The 25417-nt window shown below is 48.8% G+C and overlaps 1 protein-coding gene across 6 annotated transcripts in view; it reads right to left on the reverse strand.

Moving 5' to 3' along the window:
* Nucleotides 1–1018: 1018 nt before the first annotated feature.
* The window catches only part of LOC147685396 (uncharacterized), a 379028-nt gene continuing 354629 nt past the window's right edge, over nt 1019–25417 (reverse strand). For all 6 annotated transcript variants that reach the window (XM_086941313.1, XM_086941315.1, XM_086941312.1 and 3 more), the window contains 2 exons: nt 9835–9927; nt 1019–1374 (listed from right to left, as the gene is read on the reverse strand). In XM_086941313.1, coding sequence (XP_086797439.1) covers nt 1319–1374; nt 9835–9927 — 149 coding nt within the window. In that variant the 3' untranslated portion in view covers nt 1019–1318. The remainder of the gene's footprint in view (nt 1375–9834; nt 9928–25417) is intronic.

Here is a 25417-nt window from a genome sequence, read left to right on the forward strand (position 1 = left end):
TTTAGGATCCTGAACTCCCCGGCTGCTGGCATTCTGGCTGTCCTGCTCTCCTAGTACGCCCCCTCCCGTCACGTTCGTTCAGCAGGTCAGCACCTTGCAGCAGTTCCCAGGGTTAGGAGGGCTTGCACCGGTGGACGCTCTTTTCGCATTCTAGCAGCTAAGCTGTGGAACGCTCTCCCTGTTTACATCCGGAGCTTAGGCAACTACCTGACATTCAGGAAGGCTCTGAAAACTCATCTTTTCCCATCTCTCTAGGTGCTGTACTTTCTCGGGCCTCTCTTCTGCCCGCTTTGATGGACCCTTTGCTGTCAGTGGCCTCTTTTGCTTTTAGCGCCGGGACGCCAATTTGCTGGGGCAGCTGTTGCGCTCTACAATTCAGCCTAACCTAACCTAGCCTTACCATAGCTTGCAGGGCTTGATGCAGGTTCCTCTCCCACTGGAGTAAATGCAAGCCATAAATAGTAATAACAAGAGCACAGATGCAGAAAACCGAGAAGTAGTGTGCTGCCTACAGCTCTATTTATTTATTCAGAGTTTTATAGAGCACAAAAATGACCCATGGGTATAGGAGCGCTTAACACTTCCATAGTGGCAAAATTGCGACAAAAGAGAGAGAACATCAAACGAATCATGAGGATCCAATGTAGATAATAATACCCAGGTCCATGCAATGTGCTTGGAATGGACAATAATACATTGAGGCCATTATAGGCACAGCGCTACTGAGCAGTGAGATGGTTAGAAAACACGTTCACAATTGCAATACACTCTCTTTAAGTGCAGTCGAACACAGGCAGCCAGGTTGATGCCCAATCAGTTTCCTAGGTTTTAACTCCCTCCTCCTAGCATTTCTTCTAGATTGAAAGTACTGCCGGTGGTGCTGCCAATTATTCTATAATAACTGAGTATGTTTTCCATTCTGCAGAACAGGACAGCTTCTACCATATTTTATACTTACCATAACACAATACATTTTGGGGTTTCACTTTCATACTTAGAGAGTAATGAGAAGACGTGGTAAAGCTAAAGACAAGCTTTTTATTGAGCAAGAAGTTGAGCGTTGTTCAGAACAACTTTTAGAACAGCATCCTGAGAACTGGGGGCAGGAGCATGTTGCAACAGGGAAGTGGCAAAAGAGCAGGAGCCACCACGGGTCTGTGTTTTGTATTAATCGCTGCTCTCCACACTGTATTTGCTTCACACCAAGCATCACCTTCACCAACTGCACTAATTCCAGAGACAGCCCCCTGCACGGAGTCCAGCCCTCACTTCTTAGACAGGGTTCAGTCTCAGTCAGGCGAGACTGCTGCCCTCTTGTTCAACTGGCTTCTTTTTCCACCTCAATGGGCGAGTCGTGTAGATGGCTCTGTCGACCTGGAGTAGAAAAATAATAGGCAAAAATTAAATCTCAGAATGTTACCAGTCACCCATACTACCCTCCACGTTCACCGTTGAAAGAATCATCAGAGGCGGGTTCATCTTGCCTGCCCACCTTACCTGTGCAGAGTGCAATGGGGGTGGGTGAAACAGTACAATAGAGAACGGTGGGGTACATTTATAGAAGGTAGTAGTACAAGGACAATAAAGGCAAATGAGTAAAGATAATGTAAGGAATTCTATAAGCGCACAGTTGGGGATTGAATTACAGCACAGAAGGCAATAGTATAAGAATGCAGAAGGCAACAATGGAAGGGTACAAAATCCAATGAGAAAGAGTAGCATTTTTTATCAACTTTTGGTCTAGACAAGTAGCCACCTTGAAAGTGTTCTATTTTGTAGCTTGTGTATGTAGGCGATATCCGCAATTTCGAAAAGGCTGGTCTCATTTTGGGGTGATCGATGGAAAAAGGGAATCTGCATGTGCTCGGCAAACAAAGGCTGATGGAAAAACAGCATACTTTGTACATGCACAATTGATAGAACACATTTCTGCATATGCTAATTGCTCAGGGAGGTTTTAGGGTGTCAGAGACAAATCTGGCTGTGTGACAGAGCTTCTACCGTCATCAACAAACAGGATTTGTAAACCATGACTAATCACTTGTGAGGCTCTCCGGGTGCTTTGAACCCTGTGGCGAAGGGCGGCGGCGGAAATTGAAAAAACAAGATTGTGAGTCCTTTCCTGAAATCCAGCAGTGAGGATGAGGTTCAGAGATGAAGGGGGAGATGGTTCCAGGACTTGTCAGCGAGGTAAGAGAAGGAACAACCTCCACTGTTGCTTCAGCAAATGTGAGTGGGGGGGGGGGTGAGCAAGGAGGAGGGAGGCAGAACACAGGTGTCTGGGTTGGTGGAAGGTCAAGTGGTGGTTGATGTATGCTGGTCCTTGGTTGTGCAGGGTGTACAGTCAGAGTATACCAAATATAATACCTGCTGTGGAATCATTCACATGTTGATTAGACCACATGACAGTCACTGGATGCTGTAACTGTCATTCACACCATACTGAATATTGCCTGTCCCTCCAGCTGATGGTTCTGCGTGGACTTCTTGCTTCCAGGTGAACACCATCCTCACCTACCAGGTGTGCTGATGATCAGCAGCATGGAGGTGCCACGGCTGGAAGATCTGATTGCTGAAATTCAGACCTACTGTCAATTAATGCTTACATTGGTGTCACCCATGGCACACCTGGAAATGTAACAGAAAACTAAAATCAATTAGAACCAAGTAGTGACCAGTGACTTTGGAGGAACAACATTCAGCTGGAATCAATATGTCTGCCAGCAGAAATCCTGCTCATGGAAATACTGTTGTTGTGTTGTATTAATACAAGACGATTAACAATATTCCTCTGGTGGGGGATGTAGCACATCTAACGATTAGTAGTGACTTTTGTATTATGAAAAATACTAAGCATGGGCGAATTTTGCGAATCTCGCGTTCGCGAATTTTGCGGATTTGCGAACTCGCAATCCGCAAAATCCGCAAATTCTCGCGAATTTGCGGATTTTTTTTTGTGTGTTTGCGCGGGTTTCTGCCAGTTCGCGAGGGTTTTGTACACTTTCGCAAATTGCGAACTTACCTGTCGGGTCGCAAGTTTCGCGAACTTGTTGTTTCTACGTGTCCAGCCTGTTTGGGACACTCTTCTTCATCACTGCCACTCTCTGTCACCACTGCCACTCTCTGACTACTCATGCCAACCTCTGGCCCACCCATGCCACCCTCTGTTTCATCACAGCACCCTCTGGTTGTCCAGTCAGTGTACATTATTGTGGCAACGCAAGCACACCTTCCCTGCCTCAAGTGACCTGAATTAATTTGGGGCTGATTAATGTGTCACAGAATATTTTTTTAGCTGGCACCTACTTCCTTAGTGCTTCCTGATTAGTGATCTTTTGCACTTGCTAAGTGCTTTCATTGTTGCAAAATTAGTTACAACACCTGCCCTGCCCCAACTGACAATAATGAATTAGGGGCTGATTAATGGATTTGAACTTCCAGCCTGGCTCCTGCTTGTCTCCCTTAGCTGTAATTCAGGACCTTTGTTGCATATGTGTAACTATTCTGAGGTTCAGAGCAGGGTCACATAATAGTTGCAACTGGCAACTGAACTCTGGAGGGGCCCCTCAGGAAGCACTACAGGAAATGGCTACAAATGATGAGCCTGAACTTTTGAACCTGGTAAGTAGTTTCAGTTTTGCTAAGATCGTATTTCTGCAATTTTGCACTTATTCGCGGGGCGCGAAGTTGTACTGGGAAGCCGCGAACTCACGCGAACAGTGCGAGCAAAATCCGCTGCTCGCGGATTTGCGGATTTTGCGGGAGATTCGCGAATCTCGCGGATTGCGAAATTACTGAAAATCCGCAAAATCCGCGAGCGAAACGGATTTTCCGCCCATGCTTAAAAAATACCTAAATCAAGTGCTGGGATTCTAGTTACACTAACTCATTAATAATGATGAGAAATGCAGCAGGGCTTTCTAAAAAGAAGATATGTTCACAATAGTGAAAGAAGGGCATTCAGACAGAATATTGGATAGAAAAATATAATTGGAATATTGTGTCAAGAATATCGAGGTCAAGAATATCATGAATTTAAGTTTCTACAAGTAAACAAAGTTTTACTATAACTCCACATATATGCACCTTTATGATAAATATATTGTCAAGGAATGTAGATATGGAGTTAAGAATATTGAATCTATACTTACCTATTTGCACGTACCCTCTCGATATTTTGGTCCTTATCATTTTTGACACGATATTCTGTCCCCACAATATCTTTGTTTCCGATATTCTATCAGTGATCCAAAAAAAGTGACTAATCCACACTGGAAGCAAGGAGCGGACGGTGCAGGATGTTTTGATGCTAGATAGTTGTTTAAGAGTGCTTCATGACGAAAAATGGCAGCGCTGCAGAAAAGTCTCCCAGCCTGCCTTAAAGTATCATGAGAGCAATGACTATGTCTAACGTCAGGGGTAAATGATTAAGTTACAAGGACTGGGTCCAGGAGTTATTGTGACTTGGGGACTTGGTAATGTGTGCCATCCAAGCTGGTGGTGCAGACACATAAGGACTTGTGTCAGCTGCAAAGGGTGCATTTTGATGGTACCAGACCTACAGGTCTGGTACCATCCTTGGTTCCTGCCTGTAGTGGGAATTCATCCTGAGCAACACCAGAAACCTGGCCATCTGTAGTTGGTAGCAGCACCCCTTGAACTAGTTAATACTGTGGATACAAGTAAAATCTGTAATATTGAAATGGCATACTCCACCTGTGGCCCACTGAAGAACACAACTGGGGAGCCTATGAGACACAGGGCGTGGATATACAATGCCACATCCTTGTAAATGCTGATCACGCATTGTAGATTCCTTGTTGAATTAAGGTGAGTGGCAATGGATTCCTGAATAGACTCATATTGGTCCCCCAAAACACTCTAGTGCATGCTATTGTGGACTGGATTGCCTTTCTCCCAAACTATTGCCGGTACCTTGAGCTGAGTGCTAGGTTGCACAGTATAGAACACTGGGGGAACTGTAATCTATGCACTGGGGTTAAACTGCCATTTATGTTGTATGCATGTACGCATGTCGTATTTTTATAGCATGAACCTGGCCAAAAGTCAGTGGGCCCGTACAAGTTCAGGTATAACAATTTATTCAATAACTAATTGTAAGGTTATCTGAGTTCTAACAGTTTATATGGAGTGGTACTGCATTATGATTCATGATATTTCCCATGCTCAGTCGTCTGGAAGAGGTGGGGCTCGGGGGCTCGGCATTGTCTAGGATGAGTAGCTTTCTATCTGGCCGTGCGCAGAGGGTCAGTATGGGCTCATTCCGATCGGCACCTGTGGAGCTGACTAAGGGGGTGCCGCAAGGCTCTTGTTTGAGCCCCACTCTTTTCAACATTTATGTGGCCCCCCTCGCCAGTCTCATGAGGTCATACGGATTCATTCCTGTGTCGTTAGCTGACGACACACAGCTTCTCTTCCCATTTAGGACATTAACCATGGTGGTTAAACAGTCCTTTCCGATGGCACGAGGGCTGTATCACAATGAATGGCCACGAATTTCCTGCAGTGTAATGTAGGGAAAACGGAGGTGATGCTTTTTGGGGAAGCCCCACTGTTGTGGACGCCAGACTGGTGGCCATTAGATCTGGGCTCCGTCAACATCCCCAAGCAGGTGGTGACAAACCTGGCTGTCCGCCTGGATCAAGGTTTATCCCTAAAAGAGCATGCCAACCAAACAGCTGGCTCCTGTTTCCATGTTATTGGACTACTCCAAAGAGTGTTTCCACTACTACCGGACTCTACCAGAAAAACCCTTGTCCAGGCTCTGGTGCTCAGTCTCCTGGATTATTGTAATGGGCTACTGATCTCAGCGAATGACAGCTTACTTAGCACACTTCATTTGGTCCAAAACATTGCTGCGAGGTTAGTCTTGAATGCACCACCCAGATCGTCATCACGCCCCCTTTTGGAAAAGCTCCATTGGCTGCCCATCCGCCAACGGATTACATTTAAAACTTACTGTGTCATTCACAAGGGTCTGCACAATCTGGGCCCCACGTATTTGGCGGAGAAGTTTGTCCCTTACGACCCAGCACGTGCTCTCCGCTCTAGCAATCAATCCCTTCTTCAAGTTCCCCCCATTAGAAGGGCAAGACTGGGAGGAAAGGCTCTTTCCTACCTTGGCCCCTGCCTTTGGAACAAACTCCCTGCCACTCTTAGGTTATTTACGGATCACCTTGCATTTAGGAAACTGTTAAAAACTTTTCTGTTTCAAACTTAGCAACTCCCTAGGACCTCAGGACCATCTACTCATTTTGTTGTTTGAGCGAAGAGATACTCCTCCGGGAGTCGATTCTAGCGCTATATAAACCCATAAATAAATAAATGTAGTGTTCTTTCAACAGGAATGGCCTTTAACGTTTAGTAAATTAAGGAAGAACTGGGAATGTTCTGATGCCTATGGGAGTACAGTCAGAAGTCTGCTATCCTCTCTGGGCCTCATTTATGAAAATTGACGCATCGCTGCAAGAAAATAGCGATGCGTCACTTCTCACTGCGCCCTCTCTGAGACACCGATAATGTGTCATATTTACAGTATGACGCATCATCGCGCAAGCGTTACAGATAAGTTAGCATTTCTGACGTATCTGTAGGGACAAAAATGACGCATTGCTGGAGTGTGTCACAAAAGTGACGCAACTCCAGCAATGGGTCATTACACATGGGCAAGTCCCATGTGAAATGTGCCTGCGTCAGTCTTACTGCCTGCCATGAGGCAGGCGTAAGATATTGACACATTTTCATCGTAGAAGTGGCGCAGTGAAATCTCACAGATTTCACTGCGTCACTTCTACGACCCTTTCTTGCGTCAGAATGCTCCCCCCTGCATACAATATACCTGGTGCAGGGGTTTACAAAATGACACACCTACCTAGACGCGTAACTTTGTAAATATTATGCAACATGGCACATTTTTTACACTGCTGGTGGGTCACAAAAAGTGACGCACCAACGGCATAAAAGTGACGCAAGGCCTCATAACTCTATCTATAATCTATATTTAAACTGTGGTAATAGACCAAAAATATCTTGCAATCATGGGATAGTATAGAGGTGCACGTCAACATAATAAGAAAATCTTCAAGTTTCAGGCTAGGTCTCTTCCAGATGGGAACACGTATGGTCTGGATTCTAGCCTAAAGGATTACCAGTGTTTGAGATTAATTCAAGCACTTGTTCAGTCACCCCGTTGTTGTTGCAGTAGACAGCATGAGGGGTTTGCCCAGATGTGTATCCTTTCTCAAGGTTGGTATGGCCACCAGTGAATGGGGACTAACCCTGATCACGTCATAAGATGAATGGTGAGAAAGCAATTTGCCTGACAATGAGTAGTGCTCTAACCTCAAGGGGATTGTGCTTTTGCTCATGAATGTCGCTTTTCCTTTGCATGTGTAGTGTTAGAAACAAAATACTTCTTTTGTTTACAAAAGTAAATATTTGGCTGGACATTGATTTATTATATTTGTTATTCATATTGTGGTGCACTTGAGTTATGAGTTATGTTCACTTACCTGTATCTACACTACTCCTCCGAGGGCGCCCTTGACTTTTCATCGACAGCTACTACTGAGAGTCAAGTGTGGAAGGGATACTTGGCCCAGTTCCCAGGATCCATAGTAGGATGGGTCCTGGAACACCAGTAGCAAAAGGCCTCAACTAACATGGTTGGGCCCAGTAGCCCTGGAAATGGCTACTGGGCCCAACCCTGGACTGTGGCCCTGTAAAAGGGTACTAATAGGTGGTCTCTGGCTAGAGAGACAGAGAAAAAAATGGTCTTCAATGTAGCCTCAAGTGATCACCAGTGGCTGAGATTAATTCAATCATTCCTTCTATCACCTTGTTGTTGCTCCTGCCACAGATTCTCTGATTCAACATGGCACAAGATGGAGGTTGAATACAGCTTGTCCAGAATGTGAACATATAATGACTGTATTCTGTGGATGGAGGGTGTGGACCATTAGAAATTCAATGTGGCCCCCCTTAGAAATTCAATTTGATCTTAGTTAGCAAATGCTGCTGATCAGTTGTTCATGAGAAATGCAATTTGGTGGATGGTAGATGTGAGGGGTAGGACTGCAGTTTCTCTTATTCAAGTTGAGGGCCTTTCTAAGCAGGGCCTGTTGTTTAATCTGTCCTTGATTACTATTTCAAACATCTTGATGACGGTTAGATTCAGAAATCTCAAACAAATCTACCAGGTTGTTTTGTGATATATCTGTGTAATTCATTGTTTCATAATGTTTTTGTACATTTCAATGTTTAGTCCTACATGTTTTCTGATGTTTTAATGGTTAGTTATATGCATTTGATGAATCTATTTTTCCATTTCCGTTTGATTTAAATGTCTCCATTCATATAGAGAATATTGTCCCGTAAGACATACTCAATTGCAACTAAGGAAGGTGTAAATAATTGCCTAATTTGATGTGAAATAAATACACAAACCAAGGTTATGAATTAGCTTGACTTGATCCATTTAAAGTAAGTCACTTCTAATTGTCGCAGCTGTTTTTTGTTGTTATAGAATTATATTGAAGGGGCCCATTCCGACTGTGGCCAATAGGCCCAACCCCTTATTTTATTAACTTTTTTAATAAACTTTTAGAAAGTTGGCATTTTTCTGCACTGAACTTTCTGAGGCCTTCTAGAAGTTTCCAGCTGCCTAGGCCTATTATTTGCCCCCACACCCCATTAGGAATAGATTTTGGGCCCAGTCAGTGAAAAATAGGACCTGAGTGTAGCTGGGAGAGGGTCAGCTTGCCGAGATGGGATGAGGAGACCAATTCCCTGTCCCACTTACATTGCAATGGGCTGCCTTCAGAACACTCACAAAAGAACGTACACCATCCATTTGTCACCCTAGACCTCTTGGACCCTGGGCAGGGGAAGAAAGCAGAAGGAAGGAATTTCCCAGAAACAAATATGAGGGCGGACTAGAATTTTCCACAGAGAGAAAGCAGTGGGGTGGCTCCAGGTATATATATATCAGGACTTTCCTGGACAGATGGACATTACAGAATGAGATTGCCTTGTTCCCCAGATTGTCTAGTTGCTTGAGTCCTGTCTCGTTGCCCAGAGAATTACCCTGCTGCTTGAGGTCTGCCTTGTTCTTCAGAGGACTACCCTGCTGCTAACATAGGACTGCCCTGCTGCTTGACGCCTACCTTGTTATCCAGATGACTGGCCTGCTGCTTGAAGTCTGACCTGCTCTCTGAGAAGGAAGACTGGACCTGCTTCACTCATCCCAGGCTAACATGAGTGACTCCAAGGGTCAGTTGGCTGATCTCCTGTTCTGAGCTACAGGGATACAAAAACTCCAGAGGCCTCCCTGCAAACGGCACAGTTGACCTGCTGCAACATGCCCTGCCTGTTCCTGCAACTGGACCAGCCTGGATCTGCAACTAGGACTGCCTAATGATTGATGTCCTCAATTGGACTGTGTTCCTGATCCCTAAGAGGAACCTCCCCAGGTCCTGGACCCTTTTCTAGTATCAGTTGAGCTTTTCCTGTGAAATGCTGGCGTTGTGATATCTGCACGCCAGACTTTGAGAAGGTAACGCTGCATAAATACTTGATACAGTGCCTCTAAGTGAAACCTGTGTGTTTTTGCTCCAAAATACCAGAGGGTTAAGCACAGTTTAACTTAGTGACTTTTGAGGTTTGCCCTGACATGGACTGTGTTTATTGCCTGAGAAAGGTTTTAACCCGCCTCAATCAAAAACCCAATTTCTTACAGTGTATATCTCAGCAATTTACAACCAACCATTGTCTCAAAACACTACCACCCCTTAGGTTTACTCCCTTTGCACTCACCCATCATTGACTGCCTATTGAAGGAGATTCCATCAAAGGTCCTGTCGATAAATGCATCCATATCTTCAGTCACATCATCATTCAGTAACAAACCTGAAACATAAAAGTACATTGCCAAAATATTCAGAAGATATGACCCAAGTAAATTGATCGTCCCATTAAAAAGCATACGATCACACCAAAGTGGACTGCAATACTAAGCAACAAACTACTATAAATACAAGGAAAGTCTCTTACAAGGCACTGATTGAGGAAGTGCATACATTTTACGGTATCTGCAACCCCTAGTGAACTAGTTTGGTACTAGTATCTCCTGATTTTTTAGCCAAAGATGGACCTAAGAATGCAGTCTTAGAAGCATACTGGCTAACCAAACAAATGAACAAAGAAGGACAATTAGACAGAGGAGGCCCCGTAACAGGTATAAACAGCAAGACACTGACCCGCAAATATAAAATATGAAACAATCTGCAGGGAACTTGGGTGCAAGGAATCAGAATGGACACAGGCACACTCAAAACAGACAAAAAGAGGACGTACAAACTTGCACAATAAGGAATTCAGTCCAATGCATTACAAAGTTGCACAGGGGTCAAGCAGAATCTAAAACCTCACTGCACTATACACCACATCATACCACCATAGCACACTGCAGAAGACCACCACACTATCAAACACCACATCTCCTGACAACATACTGCACCATATCCCTGTACACTATAGCATCTCAATATATATACTGCTAGAAAATCTCCATATCATTCTATAATTCACCTTACGAAATGATTCAAGGTCACAGTACACTATACCAGATCACATCACTGAACACCGCACAAAATCTTTCCACTCCATAGATTGTAACATTAAACCACAGAACTCCATATCGCACCGTACCACTCCTAAAACAACTTAATCACACCATACAACACCACATCTCCTCACAACATACCTCACTCCATCACACTGCATTTTAACCTTCCAGATCGCGCAGCACCATATCACACCACACTATGCCACCCATCACTGCTTGTACAATAAGAAATCATTGTAGCTAAGGAGAGACACTGTTCCTGAGATGGAAGTGATAAAAAATGGAAATGTTGTTCTTAGAAAGGAGTCAGTGAGACTGTTGGACTTGGCCCTTAGGGCAGGTTCACCCCTAGACTTTTTGCCTTATTGGTGACCCTGTGTCAGTGATTTTTGGGTCTCTGCGCACTTTCCCCTGAGTCCCAGAGTGAAAGTGCGTGCGTGTAGTATGGCTGGCCTGCCCTCCCATAGGAATGCATGGGGAATGTGTGTGTCCCTGGTAGTTCCTGATGCGTGGGGAGTGCAGGCTCGAGTTTGGTATGCTTAAACTCGTGAGAGTGAATGCTGCGAGATGGTGTCTGCGGCATGTGTGTGTCTAGTTGGGAAGTGCTACTTCTGGACATTGAGATATGTGTGCAGTGAGGGTGCTGGAGCGTGATTGGCTGGAGCTGGCTGGCATGCCAGGCTCCAGGAAGTCTGGATGGGTCTGCCCGGTGGTGAGTGGGAGATAAGCATGAGTGATGTGTGGGAGGAGTGTACCTGTGTCCTGGATGGGCTGGGTTTTCCCCACACAATGCTGGCTCCGCCCCCCTGTGGTGTGTCTAATGACCCTAGCCTCCCCAGTGAAAGGAATGGGTGGTTGGGCCATCAAGAGTGCTCCAGAACCAGCTGCGACTGGTTTTCCCCCCACCCTGCACATTGTAACAAAGGATTTACTGTATAAAAAGGGACTGTGTCCCCTTGGAAAATTTTCTACTTTTGGCTTTTGCCGCTGCTGGGGCCAGAAGGACCGCCACTTGGGGAGTCTCCCTGCCTGGAGACCCAGTGTGCTGGCCCTGGCCCAGCCTTGCCCCCCCTGCCTGCCTCCAGCCCTGCTGGAGCCCTGTCCTGTCCTCCAGTGCTGGGGAGCACTGAGGACTTCTTTGCCTGCAGCCTGAGAGCGCTGCTCTCTGCCCTTCAGCGCTGGGAGCGCTGAAATCGCCTGCCTAGCGCTTGGAAGCGCTGGATTTTGCCCCTAGCGCTGTGAGCGCTGTACTGTGTCCTGGAGGCGCTTTGGAGCGCCTGCCCTTCGTCGCTAGCGCTGCTAGCGCTTGGTGTGCACAGCCGGTGCCCACCCGGCATCTGATCGCCCCGTGTGGCGAGTTGACGGCGCGGGTGCCACCCCGCTCATTGCCGCGCTGTTGTGGCCCGATTTATTGATCTACGAGGGAGCCCACTCCTCGGATCATCTGGGAAGCCGCCTGCCTGCTTAGAAGCGAGCTGCCGCGCTGCCCGCGGCGACCCGGAAGTGATTGTGAGTCCGTCCAATCACCGGGCGGCCCGGGAGAGTCAACCCGGAAGTCCCGCCCCCGCAGCGGAGCCGAGAAGCAGCCTGCCGAGGCTCCCCGAGTGGAGAGAGGAGCCCCGGGAGAAGGAGCCGGGAGACCCGAGGAGCGGCCGCCAGAACCCGGTGAGTGTAGGTGCTTGCAGAGGAGAGGGGGGGGCGTCGGGACACATTGCCGGTGTCCGCCCCGCCCCCTCTCTATAGCGCGACCACCGGCGGCGCTACGTTGTCGCTTGAGCCCCGAGAGGCTCCACCAGTTTGGGGGCAGTTCCGCAAAGTGCAGAGTCCCCCGTGAGGGACTCCCACGCCCCACATTTGTGCCTAGAGCCCTGAGAGAGGCTCTAGGCGCGCCAAGTGTTCCTGGGTCCCCAGAGAGGGACCCCCCCAGCCCAGCGAGGCTGCACCTTTGGTTTGGAGTCCAGAGAGGCTCCAGCCTGCCTTTTGCTTTGCGAGCCCTGAGAGGCTCGAGTGCCCCCCTTGTCTGAGAGCCTGAGAGAGGCTCTGAGGGGGCCATTTCTTGTCTGAGAGTCCAGTGAGGCTCCGCAGTGCCACAGTGGTGGTTCTTTGAGCCCAGAGAGGCTCCAACGTTGCCCTAACTTTCCCTGCTCCAGTTGCCCAGCACTTTGTGGGCAACTGCCACGTTTAGGCCCTGACATTGGGACACCGGGACAGTCACAGGTGGTGACTTGTGAGTTTGGCGCAATTGTTATTGATTCTGCACCTCTGAATGTATTGTTTATGCGTCATGTGCCTTTACACCTCTGAATGTTACGGCATCATGTGTTTTGCTTTTACACCCCTACAGGTAGTGTGATGTGTAGGTGGTTGTTTTCTCCCTAGTACAGGTGGTGCTAGTGAGGCCCTGTTACCAGTGATTACTGGTTGTATGCTCTACTTTTATATTGCTAAAGTGCTATTACTGAAGGTATTGCTTTATTACTGAAGGTATTGCTAAAGTGCTATTACTGAAGGTATTGCTTTATTACTGAAGGTATTGCTTTATTACTGAAGGTATTGCTTTATTACTGAAGGTATTGCTATTACTGAAGGTATTGCTTTATTACTGAAGGTATTGCTTTATTACTAAAGGTATGGCTAAAGTGCTATTACTGAAGGTATTGCTTTATTACTGAAAGTATTGCTTCTAAAAGTGTTGATACCCTTGACAGTGGTCAAGTGGCCCTGTCCTGTACAAATATCCCTTGTAAATTCCGCCCGTGCCTGTTGGCACAGTGTAACAAGATGTGTGTTTTATCTGATGTATATTTATTATAATACAAAGGCTATTTTTACATATAACCTTGTGTGGAGTTTTCCTTTGTGGTGGGCCTTTGGTTGTTGTTGCTGGGGTGCGTGCGCAAATACTTAACTTACATCGCCTCCAAGTTTAGCCTTGACTGCTCGCGCCACGTTACCTAGAGGGCGAGTAGGGGTTGCCTTGGTGTGTGACTCCCTTGCCCTGACCCTTAGAAATGGCGATCCCTGACTGACCTCGAAACGAGTCTTGGCCGGCCAGGGTCCCGTTTCTAACATTGGCGGCAAGCGGTGAGGATAAGGATTTGTGTTTGCGTTGTACCACAGTGGCAACTGGCCACTACAAAGCTCTGCATTTTAGATGAACACATTTTGGGGATTATTGTGTTTTTGGTGAAGTTCCATTATTGCTTCTCCTGACGAGTGCCATTTGATAATTGTGTTCAGTACATTTGTCCCCCGCCCTGCTTCCAGAGTTTGGTACCTGTGTCACATGTGGTCAGGTTGAGAAGTCAGGGGTGGTAGAAACTGCCTTACCGATCCGAGGGGAGGGTGTGTGTGGATGAATGGTGTGTTTCCCTGGACGCATGAGTGAGTTCTCTTTTTAAGGAGAGTGGAAGTTTTGGAATTGTGTACTTTTACTTCAGATTGCTAGGTCCCTTGTGTTGCATGTGTCTGTGAGCATCCTGTCAAGATGGAATCTCCTTTTAACCTTTGTAGCCTGTTTAAGTACAGTGTGCATGAGTTGATACGGTTATGTAAGGAGAGAGACATCCCAGTGAGTGAGTCAGACACCCAGTCCAAGCTTAGGGATAACATGATCCTGTGGCAGAAGAGTGACTGGGAGCGTGAGCACAGTGAGAGGGAGAGGGCCCGGACCGCACACCATGAGGGTGGTGGGTCTGAGGGGAGCCCTGAAGAGTCTGATGTGGAAAGTGAGTTTGACAGTGAATGGGCGCCAGCAGAGAGCGAGTACCCCCTAGATAGGGAGTCCCTTGCTGGGTCCAGTGTCAGATGTATCCCCCCATCCCTTTCCCTGTCCCCAGAAGAGTGGGTGGATAAGAGAGAAGAGAGGGAGCACCAGCTGGCCATGGAGAAGCTCAGGTTAGAGCATGCCTGGAAGATGGCGCAGCTGGGTGTGAATGAGCGGATTGCAGAGGCTGAGAGGGCCTTGGCCAGGGAGAAGATAGCCCTAGAGTGTAGGTTATCCCCTGACCGCAGTCAGAATTTTCTGGATTCCCCAGGGAGGGTGGAGTCCAGTGGTGGCAGCTTTTTAAGTGTTGGTGTTGACAGTCCCACTCCCAGTTCCCAGAGTATGGTTCCTGTTTCCCCAGAGGAGGAGAATAGGTTGAGGTTTAGGAACCTTCGGAAACCGTCTCACCAGTCTTGGGTAGACTTTGAGGAGGACTGTTGTGGAGCCCTGTGTGATTGGGTACAGGAGCCCACGAAATGTGATTGGGACATATTGTTCGATATGTTTCTCAGAGAGCAGTTGCTCAGTTGTTGTTCCCTAGGGTTGCGGCAACACCTGTTGGGGTGTGGATTGTTTGATCCATGTGAGCTTGCAGTGGAAGCAGACCGCTGGGAGAGGGCCAGAGGTTCTGTACAGTCATTGGAGAGTGAGTCCAACAACAGTGGTACAGGGAGCTTCCAGCCCAGCGTGGTGGAAGAGGCTCAGTGTAGCCCAGCTAGGTCCCAGTATAGTGAGAAGGGTGGAGGGGCTGACTGCCTGGCTCAGTGGAGCAGGAGTCAGTGGGTGGCTGAGAGCACCCAGAGGCCCGAAGCCCTGTCTCAGAACTTGGGTGGTTCCTTGAGGGAACACCAGGTTAGGGACCTAGGCTGTCCTGTTAGTACACTTGAGGAGGATCTCCTAGTGTCTAGGGAACCTGGAGCGTCTGTAACTAGAGCTCCAGGGGTTCCAGTGTCCGGCAGTGTCGCTCCAGTTGGGAGGGCACAGAAGTCCGAAGCGAGGAGTGATTGGGGGATGAGTTCCCCAGTGGATGCACCAGTGGACCAGAGACTAGCCAGTTGGGCTAGATCTTCTTGGGTGGACCCGGGTGGCGCCACTTCTGGTCTGGGGGATCTTTGCGCACTGTCAGGTGGACAGGAGGCGGGAGATCTGCGCCAGACAGACAGTCACACGACACATGGGTCATGTGTCAGCCTCAGGGGGATTGCGTGTGAGTCCCCAGAAGTCCTGGAGTGCCAGGCAATTATTGCACCCAAGGTTTTAGACCGGAGGTTGGGAGGCCAGGTTCAGGTTCGGCCTGACCTGAAGGGTAGGACGACTGTAACCAGTGTCCTGACCGGTTCTTCCAGAGGAACTTCTCCAGTTGGGAGAGGGCAGACCTCTGGAAGGGGGTGCAGAGGGTGGGAAAGCCCACCTCTGACCCCGGCGCAACCTGAGGGGTTAAACCCTGGGTTGGAGTGGCGTTGTAAGGGTACCCCTCGCAGGAGGAGGAGGAGGAACCCTGGAAGAAGAGGTAAGGGGAGGAGAGCCTTCCCTGAGACTCCTGGTCCGCCTGAGGTTGTAGACCAAAGGCTGGTGAACCAGTGGCAGTCTAGTCCTGTCCTGCAGACAGGGAGAGTGGAGAATGGGTACTATGTGCCAGGGGTTACTACCCCCCGCTCTGCGAATTGGCGAGGACCGGTGGCACCTGGGTGGCCCAGGGCCTGGTCCTGGCCGCGGACAGCTGAGGAGTACCAGTGGGGTAGCCCAGTTGGTTCTTACAGTAGCTTTAGAAGGAACCCTAGGGGTTCACCGTGGCGTAGAACAGGAGAGTGTCCCGGCAGTGGCGGGCCTGCGTCCGTGTTCTATCGCCCCAAGCAGGGAAGTCCATCACGGTGGTGATTGTTCTCCCCTGCGTTTTGGCTGGAAGGGGGTTGTGTTGGACTTGGCCCTTAGGGCATGTTCACCCCTAGACTTTTTGCCTTATTGGTGACCCTGTGTCAGTGATTTTTGGGTCCCTGCGCACTTTCCCCTGAGTCCCAGAGTGAAAGTGCGTGCGTGTAGTATGGCTGGCCTGCCCTCTCATAGGAATGCATGGGGAATGTGTGTGTCCCTGGTAGTTCCTGATGTGTGGGGAGTGCAGGCTCGAGTTTGGTATGCTTAAACTCGTGAGAGTGAATGCTGCGAGATGGTGTCTGCGGCATGTGTGTGTCTAGTTGGGAAGTGCTACTTCTGGACATTGAGATATGTGTGCAGTGAGGGTGCTGGAGCGTGATTGGCTGGAGCTGGCTGGCATGCCAGGCTCCAGGAAGTCTGGATGGGTCTGCCCGGTGGTGAGTGGGAGATTAGCATGAGTGATGTGTGGGAGGAGTGTACCTGTGTCCTAGATGGGCTGGGTTTTCCCCACACAATGCTGGCTCCGCCCCCCTGTGGTGTGTCTAATGACCCTAGCCTCCCCAGTGAAAGGAATGGGTGGTTGGGCTATCAAGAGTGCTCCAGAACCAGCTGCGACTGGTTTTCTCCCCACCCTGCACATTGTAACAAAGGATTTACTGTATAAAAAGGGACTGTGTCCCCTTGGAAAATGTTCTACTTTTGGATCCTGCCAGAGGGGGCTTTTGCCGCTGCTGGGGCCAGAAGGACCGCCACTTGGGGAGTCTCCCTGCCTGGAGACCCAGTGTGCTGGCCCTGGCCCAGCCTTGCCCCCCCTGCCTGCCTCCAGCCCTGCTGGAGCCCTGTCCTGTCCTCCAGTGCTGGGGAGCACTGAGGACTTCTTTGCCTGCAGCCTGAGAGCGCTGCTCTCTGCCCTTCAGCGCTGGGAGCGCTGAAATCGCCTGCCTAGCGCTTGGAAGCGCTGGATTTTGCCCCTAGCGCTGTGAGCGCTGTACTGTGTCCTGGAGGCGCTTTGGAGCGCCTGCCCTTCGTCGCTAGCGCTGCTAGCGCTTGGTGTGCACAGCCGGTGCCCACCCGGCATCTGATCGCCCCGTGTGGCGAGTTGACGGCGCGGGTGCCACCCCGCGCACTGCCGCGTTGTTGTGGCCCGATTTATTGATCTACGAGGGAGCCCACTCCTCGGATCATCTGGGAAGCCGCCTGCCTGCCTAGAAGCGAGCCGCCGCGCTGCCCGCGGCGACCCGGAAGTGATTGTGAGTCCGTCCAATCACCGCGCGGCCCGGGAGAGTCAACCCGGAAGTCCCGCCCCCGCAGCGGAGCCGAGAAGCAGCCTGCCGAGGCTCCCCGAGTGGAGAGAGGAGCCCCGGGAGAAGGAGCCGGGAGACCCGAGGAGCGGCCGCCAGAACCCGGTGAGTGTAGGTGCTTGCAGAGGAGAGGGGGGGGCGTCGGGACACATTGCCGGTGTCCGCCCCGCCCCCTCTCTATAGCGCGACCACCGGGGGCGCTACGTTGTCGCTTGAGCCCCGAGAGGCTCCACCAGTTTGGGGGCAGTTCCGCAAAGTGCAGAGTCCCCCGTGAGGGACTCCCACGCCCCACATTTGTGCCTAGAGCCCTGAGAGAGGCTCTAGGCGCGCCAAGTGTTCCTGGGTCCCCAGAGAGGGACCCCCCCAGCCCAGCGAGGCTGCACCTTTGGTTTGGAGTCCAGAGAGGCTCCAGCCTGCCTTTTGCTTTGCGAGCCCTGAGAGGCTCGAGTGCCCCCCTTGTCTGAGAGCCTGAGAGAGGCTCTGAGGGGGCCATTTCTTGTCTGAGAGTCCAGTGAGGCTCCGCAGTGCCACAGTGGTGGTTCTTTGAGCCCAGAGAGGCTCCAACGTTGCCCTAACTTTCCCTGCTCCAGTTTCCCAGCACTTTGTGGGCAACTGCCACGTTTAGGCCCTGACATTGGGACACCGGGACAGTCACAGGTGGTGACTTGTGAGTTTGGCGCAATTGTTATTGATTCTGCACCTCTGAATGTATTGTTTATGCGTAATGTGCCTTTACACCTCTGAATGTTACGGAATCATGTGTTTTGCTTTTACACCCCTACAGGTAGTGTGACATGTAGGTGGTTGTTTTCTCCCTAGTACAGGTGGTGCTAGTGAGGCCCTGTTACCAGTGATTACTGGTTGTATGCTCTACTTTTATATTGCTAAAGTGCTATTACTGAAGGTATTGCTTTATTACTGAAGGTATTGCTAAAGTGCTATTACTGAAGGTATTGCTTTATTACTGAAGGTATTGCTTTATTACTAAAGGTATGGCTAAAGTGCTATTACTGAAGGTATTGCTTTATTACTGAAAGTATTGCTTCTAAAAGTGTTGATACCCTTGACAGTGGTCAAGTGGCCCTGTCCTGTACAAATATCCCTTGTAAATTCCGCCCGTGCCTGTTGGCACAGTGTAACAAGATGTGTGTTTTATCTGATGTATATTTATTATAATACAAAGGCTATTTTTACATATAACCTTGTGTGGAGTTTTCCTTTGTGGTGGGCCTTTGGTTGTTGTTGCTGGGGTGCGTGCGCAAATACTTAACTTACATCGCCTCCAAGTTTAGCCTTGACTGCTCGCGCCACGTTACCTAGAGGGCGAGTAGGGGTTGCCTTGGTGTGTGACTCCCTTGCCCTGACCCTTAGAAATGGCGATCCCTGACTGACCTCGAAACGAGTCTTGGCCGGCCAGGGTCCCGTTTCTAACAGAGACTTTCACTTGATACCCTCACACACCCGAAGAATGTCATGCTTCATCATGGGGTGGTGCTCCTTGTCTGGCTGGCACTTCAATGCCCTACTGGTCCCCTGAAAGGTCACTTTATCGGAGATCTATTTATTTATCTAGCTGTTAGGAGTGTGTGGGACTGTGTGCAGTGGTACGTGAGGAGGGATTGCTAAAAGGTGACTAGAGGGAAGCTAAGGTAGATTAATTTAAAGAAAAGAATCCCTCTGTCATCTTTTAAAAAGACCAAAAGGTTGTGTGCTGCTCGAGGGTAATTATGACCCTCAGTAGCTAGGCGAGTGCAGAGTTTGTTTGAAAAGTGGATGGGGTCGACATGTTTCGCACTGTGGTAGGGTCTCAGGAGTAGATCCTTTGCGCTTCTTCAGAACCAAGGGGAAGTGAACTAAGTGGTGAGGTTGTATGGTCGACTATTTAAGTATAGTAGCGCCACTCAATGGACCCGAGTAGTGGTCGTATCTAAAACGACAAAAAGAGAGAGAGGCAAAGGTACATATAGACAATATGAACAATTCCATATAGTAGTACTGTCTCAATGCAAAGTATAAGTCCCCCATTGGTTGGCCATGTTTTTTTGATACAAACAAAACCCACAAATCACTCCGTTATTCTTGTGGGTAGGTACATTGCGTGAGTCAAAAGGTATACAAACAAATGTAGGACAAACAAACAGGTGAGCTAAAGAATTATAAGGAAAAAATCATTCTATCATGCCAAACATTCGTGGTAAGCATATCGGCGTAGAACCCCAATTAAATCTCATGGTAGGAGAGGGACATGTAATGATGCATGGTATGTCGCTAAAAATGGTCATGGGACGACTGTGAAAGTTATAGAAGTAAAATTAATCAAGGAGCTGATTCCCATTGATGGCAAGCCCTCTTAAATCCCACTGTGCTATCTATGGTAAGTGAGATGTGACCGCTTATGTATTCAGTTACAATATCGTGTTCCATAAGTCATGGCGGAGGTATTTGCCGTCGCAATCTGTGCGAAAAGGTGAGCATTACTGTTGCACCTTTAACAAGTACGTAGAGGAAGCATGCAGGGATGCAGCAGTTTTTCAGTACTTACAGTTGCGTCGGTGGGGACAGGCTCTTGAACCTACCCGACCTCTTGCCAGCTAGGAGGTTGTTCTGTGTGAGTGCTTCGGTTTTTGTGTTCTACGAGTGGTGGAGGGGGGTGTGGCTATGCACGCACAGGTCGTGAAGAGATAGTCAAATGTGTATAGGCCACTAAAGAGGAGGGTGCGGCCATACGTGAATAGGCCATCTTGAAGTGGTGTAAGAATACGTATTAAAAAGTGTAGAGGCGGCCTTCTTATAGCTGTCGATGGTAATAGTGCGGTAGAGGGTAATGTCACTTATGTATCGAATAGTGAATGCTGATGGTTATTTCTAATAAAGAATGGCACTTATTGTGAAATGTCCTGTGGCGCAGGCACGTTCCTAACATCAGAGTGTTTGGTGCATAATGGAGGCCAGGATATCAAAGGGCTTCATGAGGGATAGCTATTACTTGGTGAGGGGGTCCCAAGGATAGTGTATGGTTTGTCTCATATATTGGTTGGTGTGTCTCCCAGTGGATCAATTAGAATCAGGAGTATGTGGTCGTGATGTCACTGCCTTGGGGGCTTGTTAGTCAAAGATAGTCACATCAGATGATGGAAAAGACGTAGGTATATTTAAATAAGCAATACCTATATGTTGGACAGTATGGTTAGAGCAACCCTGTAGTTCTAGCCAGGGTATCTCATCATTTAACCCATTGGTGTTTGAGCGTAGTCGGAACACCCAACGTTGCTCCTTACAGAACAAGGCGGTGGTACTCCAAGAAGCATTGGTCTCCAAGATAGCCGATGTTAGTTGGTCAGTGGTATGGCATTTTTCAATGTAATTATTGCACATTTTAGTAGTGCTGCACCATAGCACCAGGAGCAACACCATTATGGTACCCCGGCTTCCCTGGACCACAACCTCCTTTTTAACACTTCTACCAACACCAGAACCCCCCTCCTTTTTGGAACAGAGGCCGAAGAAGAGTGAGAAGGAGAAATGGTCAGAAACAGGTGCAATGGATGGACCCGGGACCCAAACCAGGAGCCAGACAATGAAGAAAAATGAGTCGTTAACATATCCAGAAGACAACTGACCACTGATGAAATGGCGGTCCTCCATAGAGGATTAGGCTTTCTTCCAACTCCCAAAGAAGACCACTTCAAACTCACTGGAGAACTTCAAATTTTTTTTCAGAAAATTGAAACTACGCTCATTCTTTAACAACCGTGAGGACGCCACACCATCAGATTTTGGACTGAGGAACCCATCCAGGTTTACAACCAACGTGGCTATGACTCCTAGCGAGATTCTCACTTTTGAGAAGATCGTCCTCAAAGATGTTAACCACCTAAACCTAGGACTCCTTTCAATAACCTACCAGCAAGAGAAAGAAGAGTGATTTCGGATCTCAACAATGACCCCAACATAGTCATCAAACTAGCAGATAAGAGCGGTGCAACTGTCATCCTGAATACTGATGACTATGACATTGAGTGCCAGAGACAACTGGCTAATACCAAATACTACAAGAAGCTGGACACAGACCCCACCAAATCCTTGACCAAGAAAATAAGCATTATGGTCAATGAAGCAATTACCAATGGCTGGATTACGAAGATTGAAGCGGATTTCTTGGTGAAAACCACACCCACAATCCCATACTTATACACCCTTCCTAAAATCCATAGAAATGTACAGCCTCCTCCGGGAAGACCTATAGTGTCTGGCATTGGTTCCTTTTTGGAACCCTTAAGCCAATTCTGCGATCATTTCTAACAACCATTGGTAAAGAACACCCCATCATTTCTCAAGGACACAAAAGAAACACTTTGCCTCATTGACAATCTCCCCAATCAGCATGAGATTACCTTCCTCATCACCCTCAATGTGGAGGCCTTGTACACCAACATTCCTCAAGATGCCACCATAAGGGTCGTTGATGACATCCTCAGAACAACAACGATAGCCTTAGCCACACCCGTGGAGTTCATCATGGAGTGACCCAGTATAGCACTTAAAAACAACTTTTTCCAATATAAGAACCAACTATACCACCAGATACCCGGAACATCGATGGGCAGCACTTTTGGAGGTTCCTGGCATGCCTCTATATAGCAGGTTTTTAATCCTCACAGGTGTTTATCAACACTACCCTCTACCTGACGGACATTATCAAATAGAAACACTACATCAATGATATTTTGATCTTCTGGGCAGGCACCAAGAAAAGATGTGAGGAAATCTACCTTTGGATCAACACAAAAGACCCATATCTCCAAATCCAATAAGGAGATCCCATTTCTGGACCTTCTCATCTCCCTTGATCAGGGAACCCTGAAAACTAAGATATACAGAAAAAAAACGGACTGCAATAGTCTACTCCCCTTCAATACCCACCACCCTAAGGCACTTCAAGAGAATCTACCATATGGACAATTGTTTTTTTATATACTTTTATTTGCATTTTTAACCAACACAAACATTTTAGGCACGTCACCAGCGAATAACCACATTCCTCTGCGCTCCACCATCCCTCCACCCACCCCAAGAACAGTACCATAATCAACAACCCCTCAGGCCCCAGCATCCTCCCACCGTACATCTGTTCGTATGATCCATTAAAACAGTCGGACTCCTGCAAGTCGGGGGCTCCGGGTCGCCTCCCAACACCCCCGGACCCAGCCCACTCCAGAAGAACCTTAAGTGCATTATTCAGAGCCCAGCCCCACCATCAAGGCCATGGTAACTCCTCCACTTTCCCCATACTCTCTGGAATTTCCTGGGACAAACCCTTGCCTTATAGGTGACCCTTTCTGCCGCCATATACAGATCCATACCCCGTCTCCATTCCTCCACCTGGGGTGGTGACAGCGCTCCCCCTCCCCCAGGTGTGGGCGGCTCAAGTCCACATCATTAGTGATTCCCAGCAGGACAAACTTAGGTTCCATAGTAAGCTCAGTCTCCAGCACCTCAACCAACTCTCCTAGTATCTGAGTCCAATAAGTACAGATAACAGGGCACTCCCATAGGATATGATGGAAATCCCACTGTAGGTGTCTACATCTGAGACAGCAGGAATCACTGGCCCACCCCATGCGATGCAGCCTGACTCTATCATAGTAAGCCCTATGTAATATTTTGTATTGTATTGAATGAGTCGTAACCGTGACTTTATTACCACCTCCCTGTGGTGCATTAGTGCTGCCTCCCAGTCCACCGTGTCCATCTCACCCACATCTTGTTCCCAAGCAGTCCTCAGTTTCCCCAGCCCATCCGGGGTGTTATTATTCCGGGTCTTGTACGTCAGGTACACCAGCTTGTTGGGTACTTGTTCCTGCAACAGATGTCCCTACAACGGGGCATACTCCGGCAGGGGAGAGCGCCGCCTCAGCTCTCCATGATGGCGCAGTTGCACATATTTAAGGAACTGTGTGGGACAGAGACCAAATTCCGTCTGCAGGGTTTGGTAAGATTTAAGTTCCCCTCGCGCTACCAGGTCCCCCAGAGTGGAAATTCCAATGTCGTCCCACCCCTTAAACCCTCTGAGCTTGAGGAGCTCCTTCAGCCATGAGCAGGACCATATCGGTGTCTGTTTTGTAGGTCTGTGCCCCCACCCCATCATCTTTGTTGCCCTGTCCCAGACCTCTATGGTTATTTGTGTGGCCGGGAGTAGACGTCTCCTACCCGTCCCCCCATATAAGTAGTGCAAACTGGTACATCTGGCCATGGTGTCCCACTCCAAACGATATGTAGGGTGATCCGACGGGGCATGAAGCCAGTCATTGATCGGCGCTAGATGCTCAGCCCAGTAGTAGGCCTCCAAATCCGGTAAAGAGATCCCTCCATTATACTGATTCCTCTGAAGCGTGGCTAGAGCTATTCTGGGTTGTTTTCCCAGCCACAGCAGGGAGCTCAATTCTGTGTGTACCTTTGTAAATGTCTGTCGGGGCAGCGGGAAGTATTCATTTTGTAGGGCATACAGGAAGTGAGGTAGCGTGATCATTTTGAACATTGCGGCTCTGCCTAGGATCGTGAGGGGGAGAGCTTTCCATCTGAGAGCATCCTCCACAAAATTTGACAGTACTCGCGAGATGTTCTTTTGATAGGATGTGTTTCTGTCAGTTGTCAAGTAAATACCCAAGTATGTAAACCCTGCCTGAGTAACCTGGGGGGCCCTAGGCAGGGGGGCCATGTTACTTCCTTTCGCAGACTATACAAGATTGATTTATGCCAATTTATCGTATACCCCGAGAAGGAGTTATACCGGTCCAAGAGTCGGAACAGAGCGGAGGACTGTTGTGTCTAGACACAAGAGGATCACGTTCAGGCTCCTCACCCACGCACACAAGTCTCTCCACAACCTGGGCCCCAAGTTCCTCAATGACCGCCTGACCTTCCACACGCCCACCCGCCAGCTACGGTCCGCTAGCCTCGCCCTCGCCGCCGTATCACGCATCCGAAGAGCCACCGCCGGAGGCAGATCCTTCTCCTACCTGGCGGCCAAGACATGGAACTCCCTCCCCATCCACCTTCGGCTGACCCAGGACCACCTCGCCTTCAGGAGACAACTCAAGACCTGGCTGTTCAAGCAGTAGCGGCCCCCTTCCCCTAAGCGCCTTGAGACCCTTCCGGGTGAGTAGCGCGCTATACAAGTGTTATGATTGATTGATTGATTGTCTGGCTGGGTGATATAAAGTAGTATATCATCCGCGTATAGCAAGATTTTCTCTTTCTGGGCATCCGTTGGGGATATCCGAAATCCCTTTACCTCCGCCTCCTGCCTAACCGCACAAGCCACTATTTCAATGGTGAGGGCGAAAAGCAGTGGGGACAGAGGGAATCCCTGCCGTGTCCCCCTCCTGATGGGAAAGTCCTCCGAGAGGATCCTGTTCACCTTAACTCGGGCTCTAGGGTCGGCGTACAGGAGCCCCACCCACTTACGGAAGTTAGGGCCAACTCCGAGCTTAATCAAAACCGCCTCCAGGAAGGGCCAGTGGACCGGGTCAAATGCTTTTTCAGCGTCCAGGGAGAGGAACATATGTGGAGCGTCCCTCCCCTCTACCTCCATAAGCCAATTATTTGTCTGCCTCAAATTTTGCCTAGTCGCTCTGTCCGGTAAGAACCCAGTCTGGTCCTGGTGTACCAGGCCTGAAATAACCTGACACAGGCAGAGAGCCAAGATTGTCGCCAGGAGCTTCACCTCCACGTTCAGGAGGGAGATCGGTCGGTAGGACGCACAGTCCTCCAGGGGCTTGCCTTGCATATATATGGGGACAATCTTGGCCGTCCGCAGATCAAGTGGAAGAA

Source organism: Lissotriton vulgaris, chromosome 10 (genome assembly GCF_964263255.1).
Source record: "Lissotriton vulgaris chromosome 10, aLisVul1.2, whole genome shotgun sequence".
Lineage (NCBI taxonomy): Eukaryota > Metazoa > Chordata > Amphibia > Caudata > Salamandridae > Lissotriton > Lissotriton vulgaris.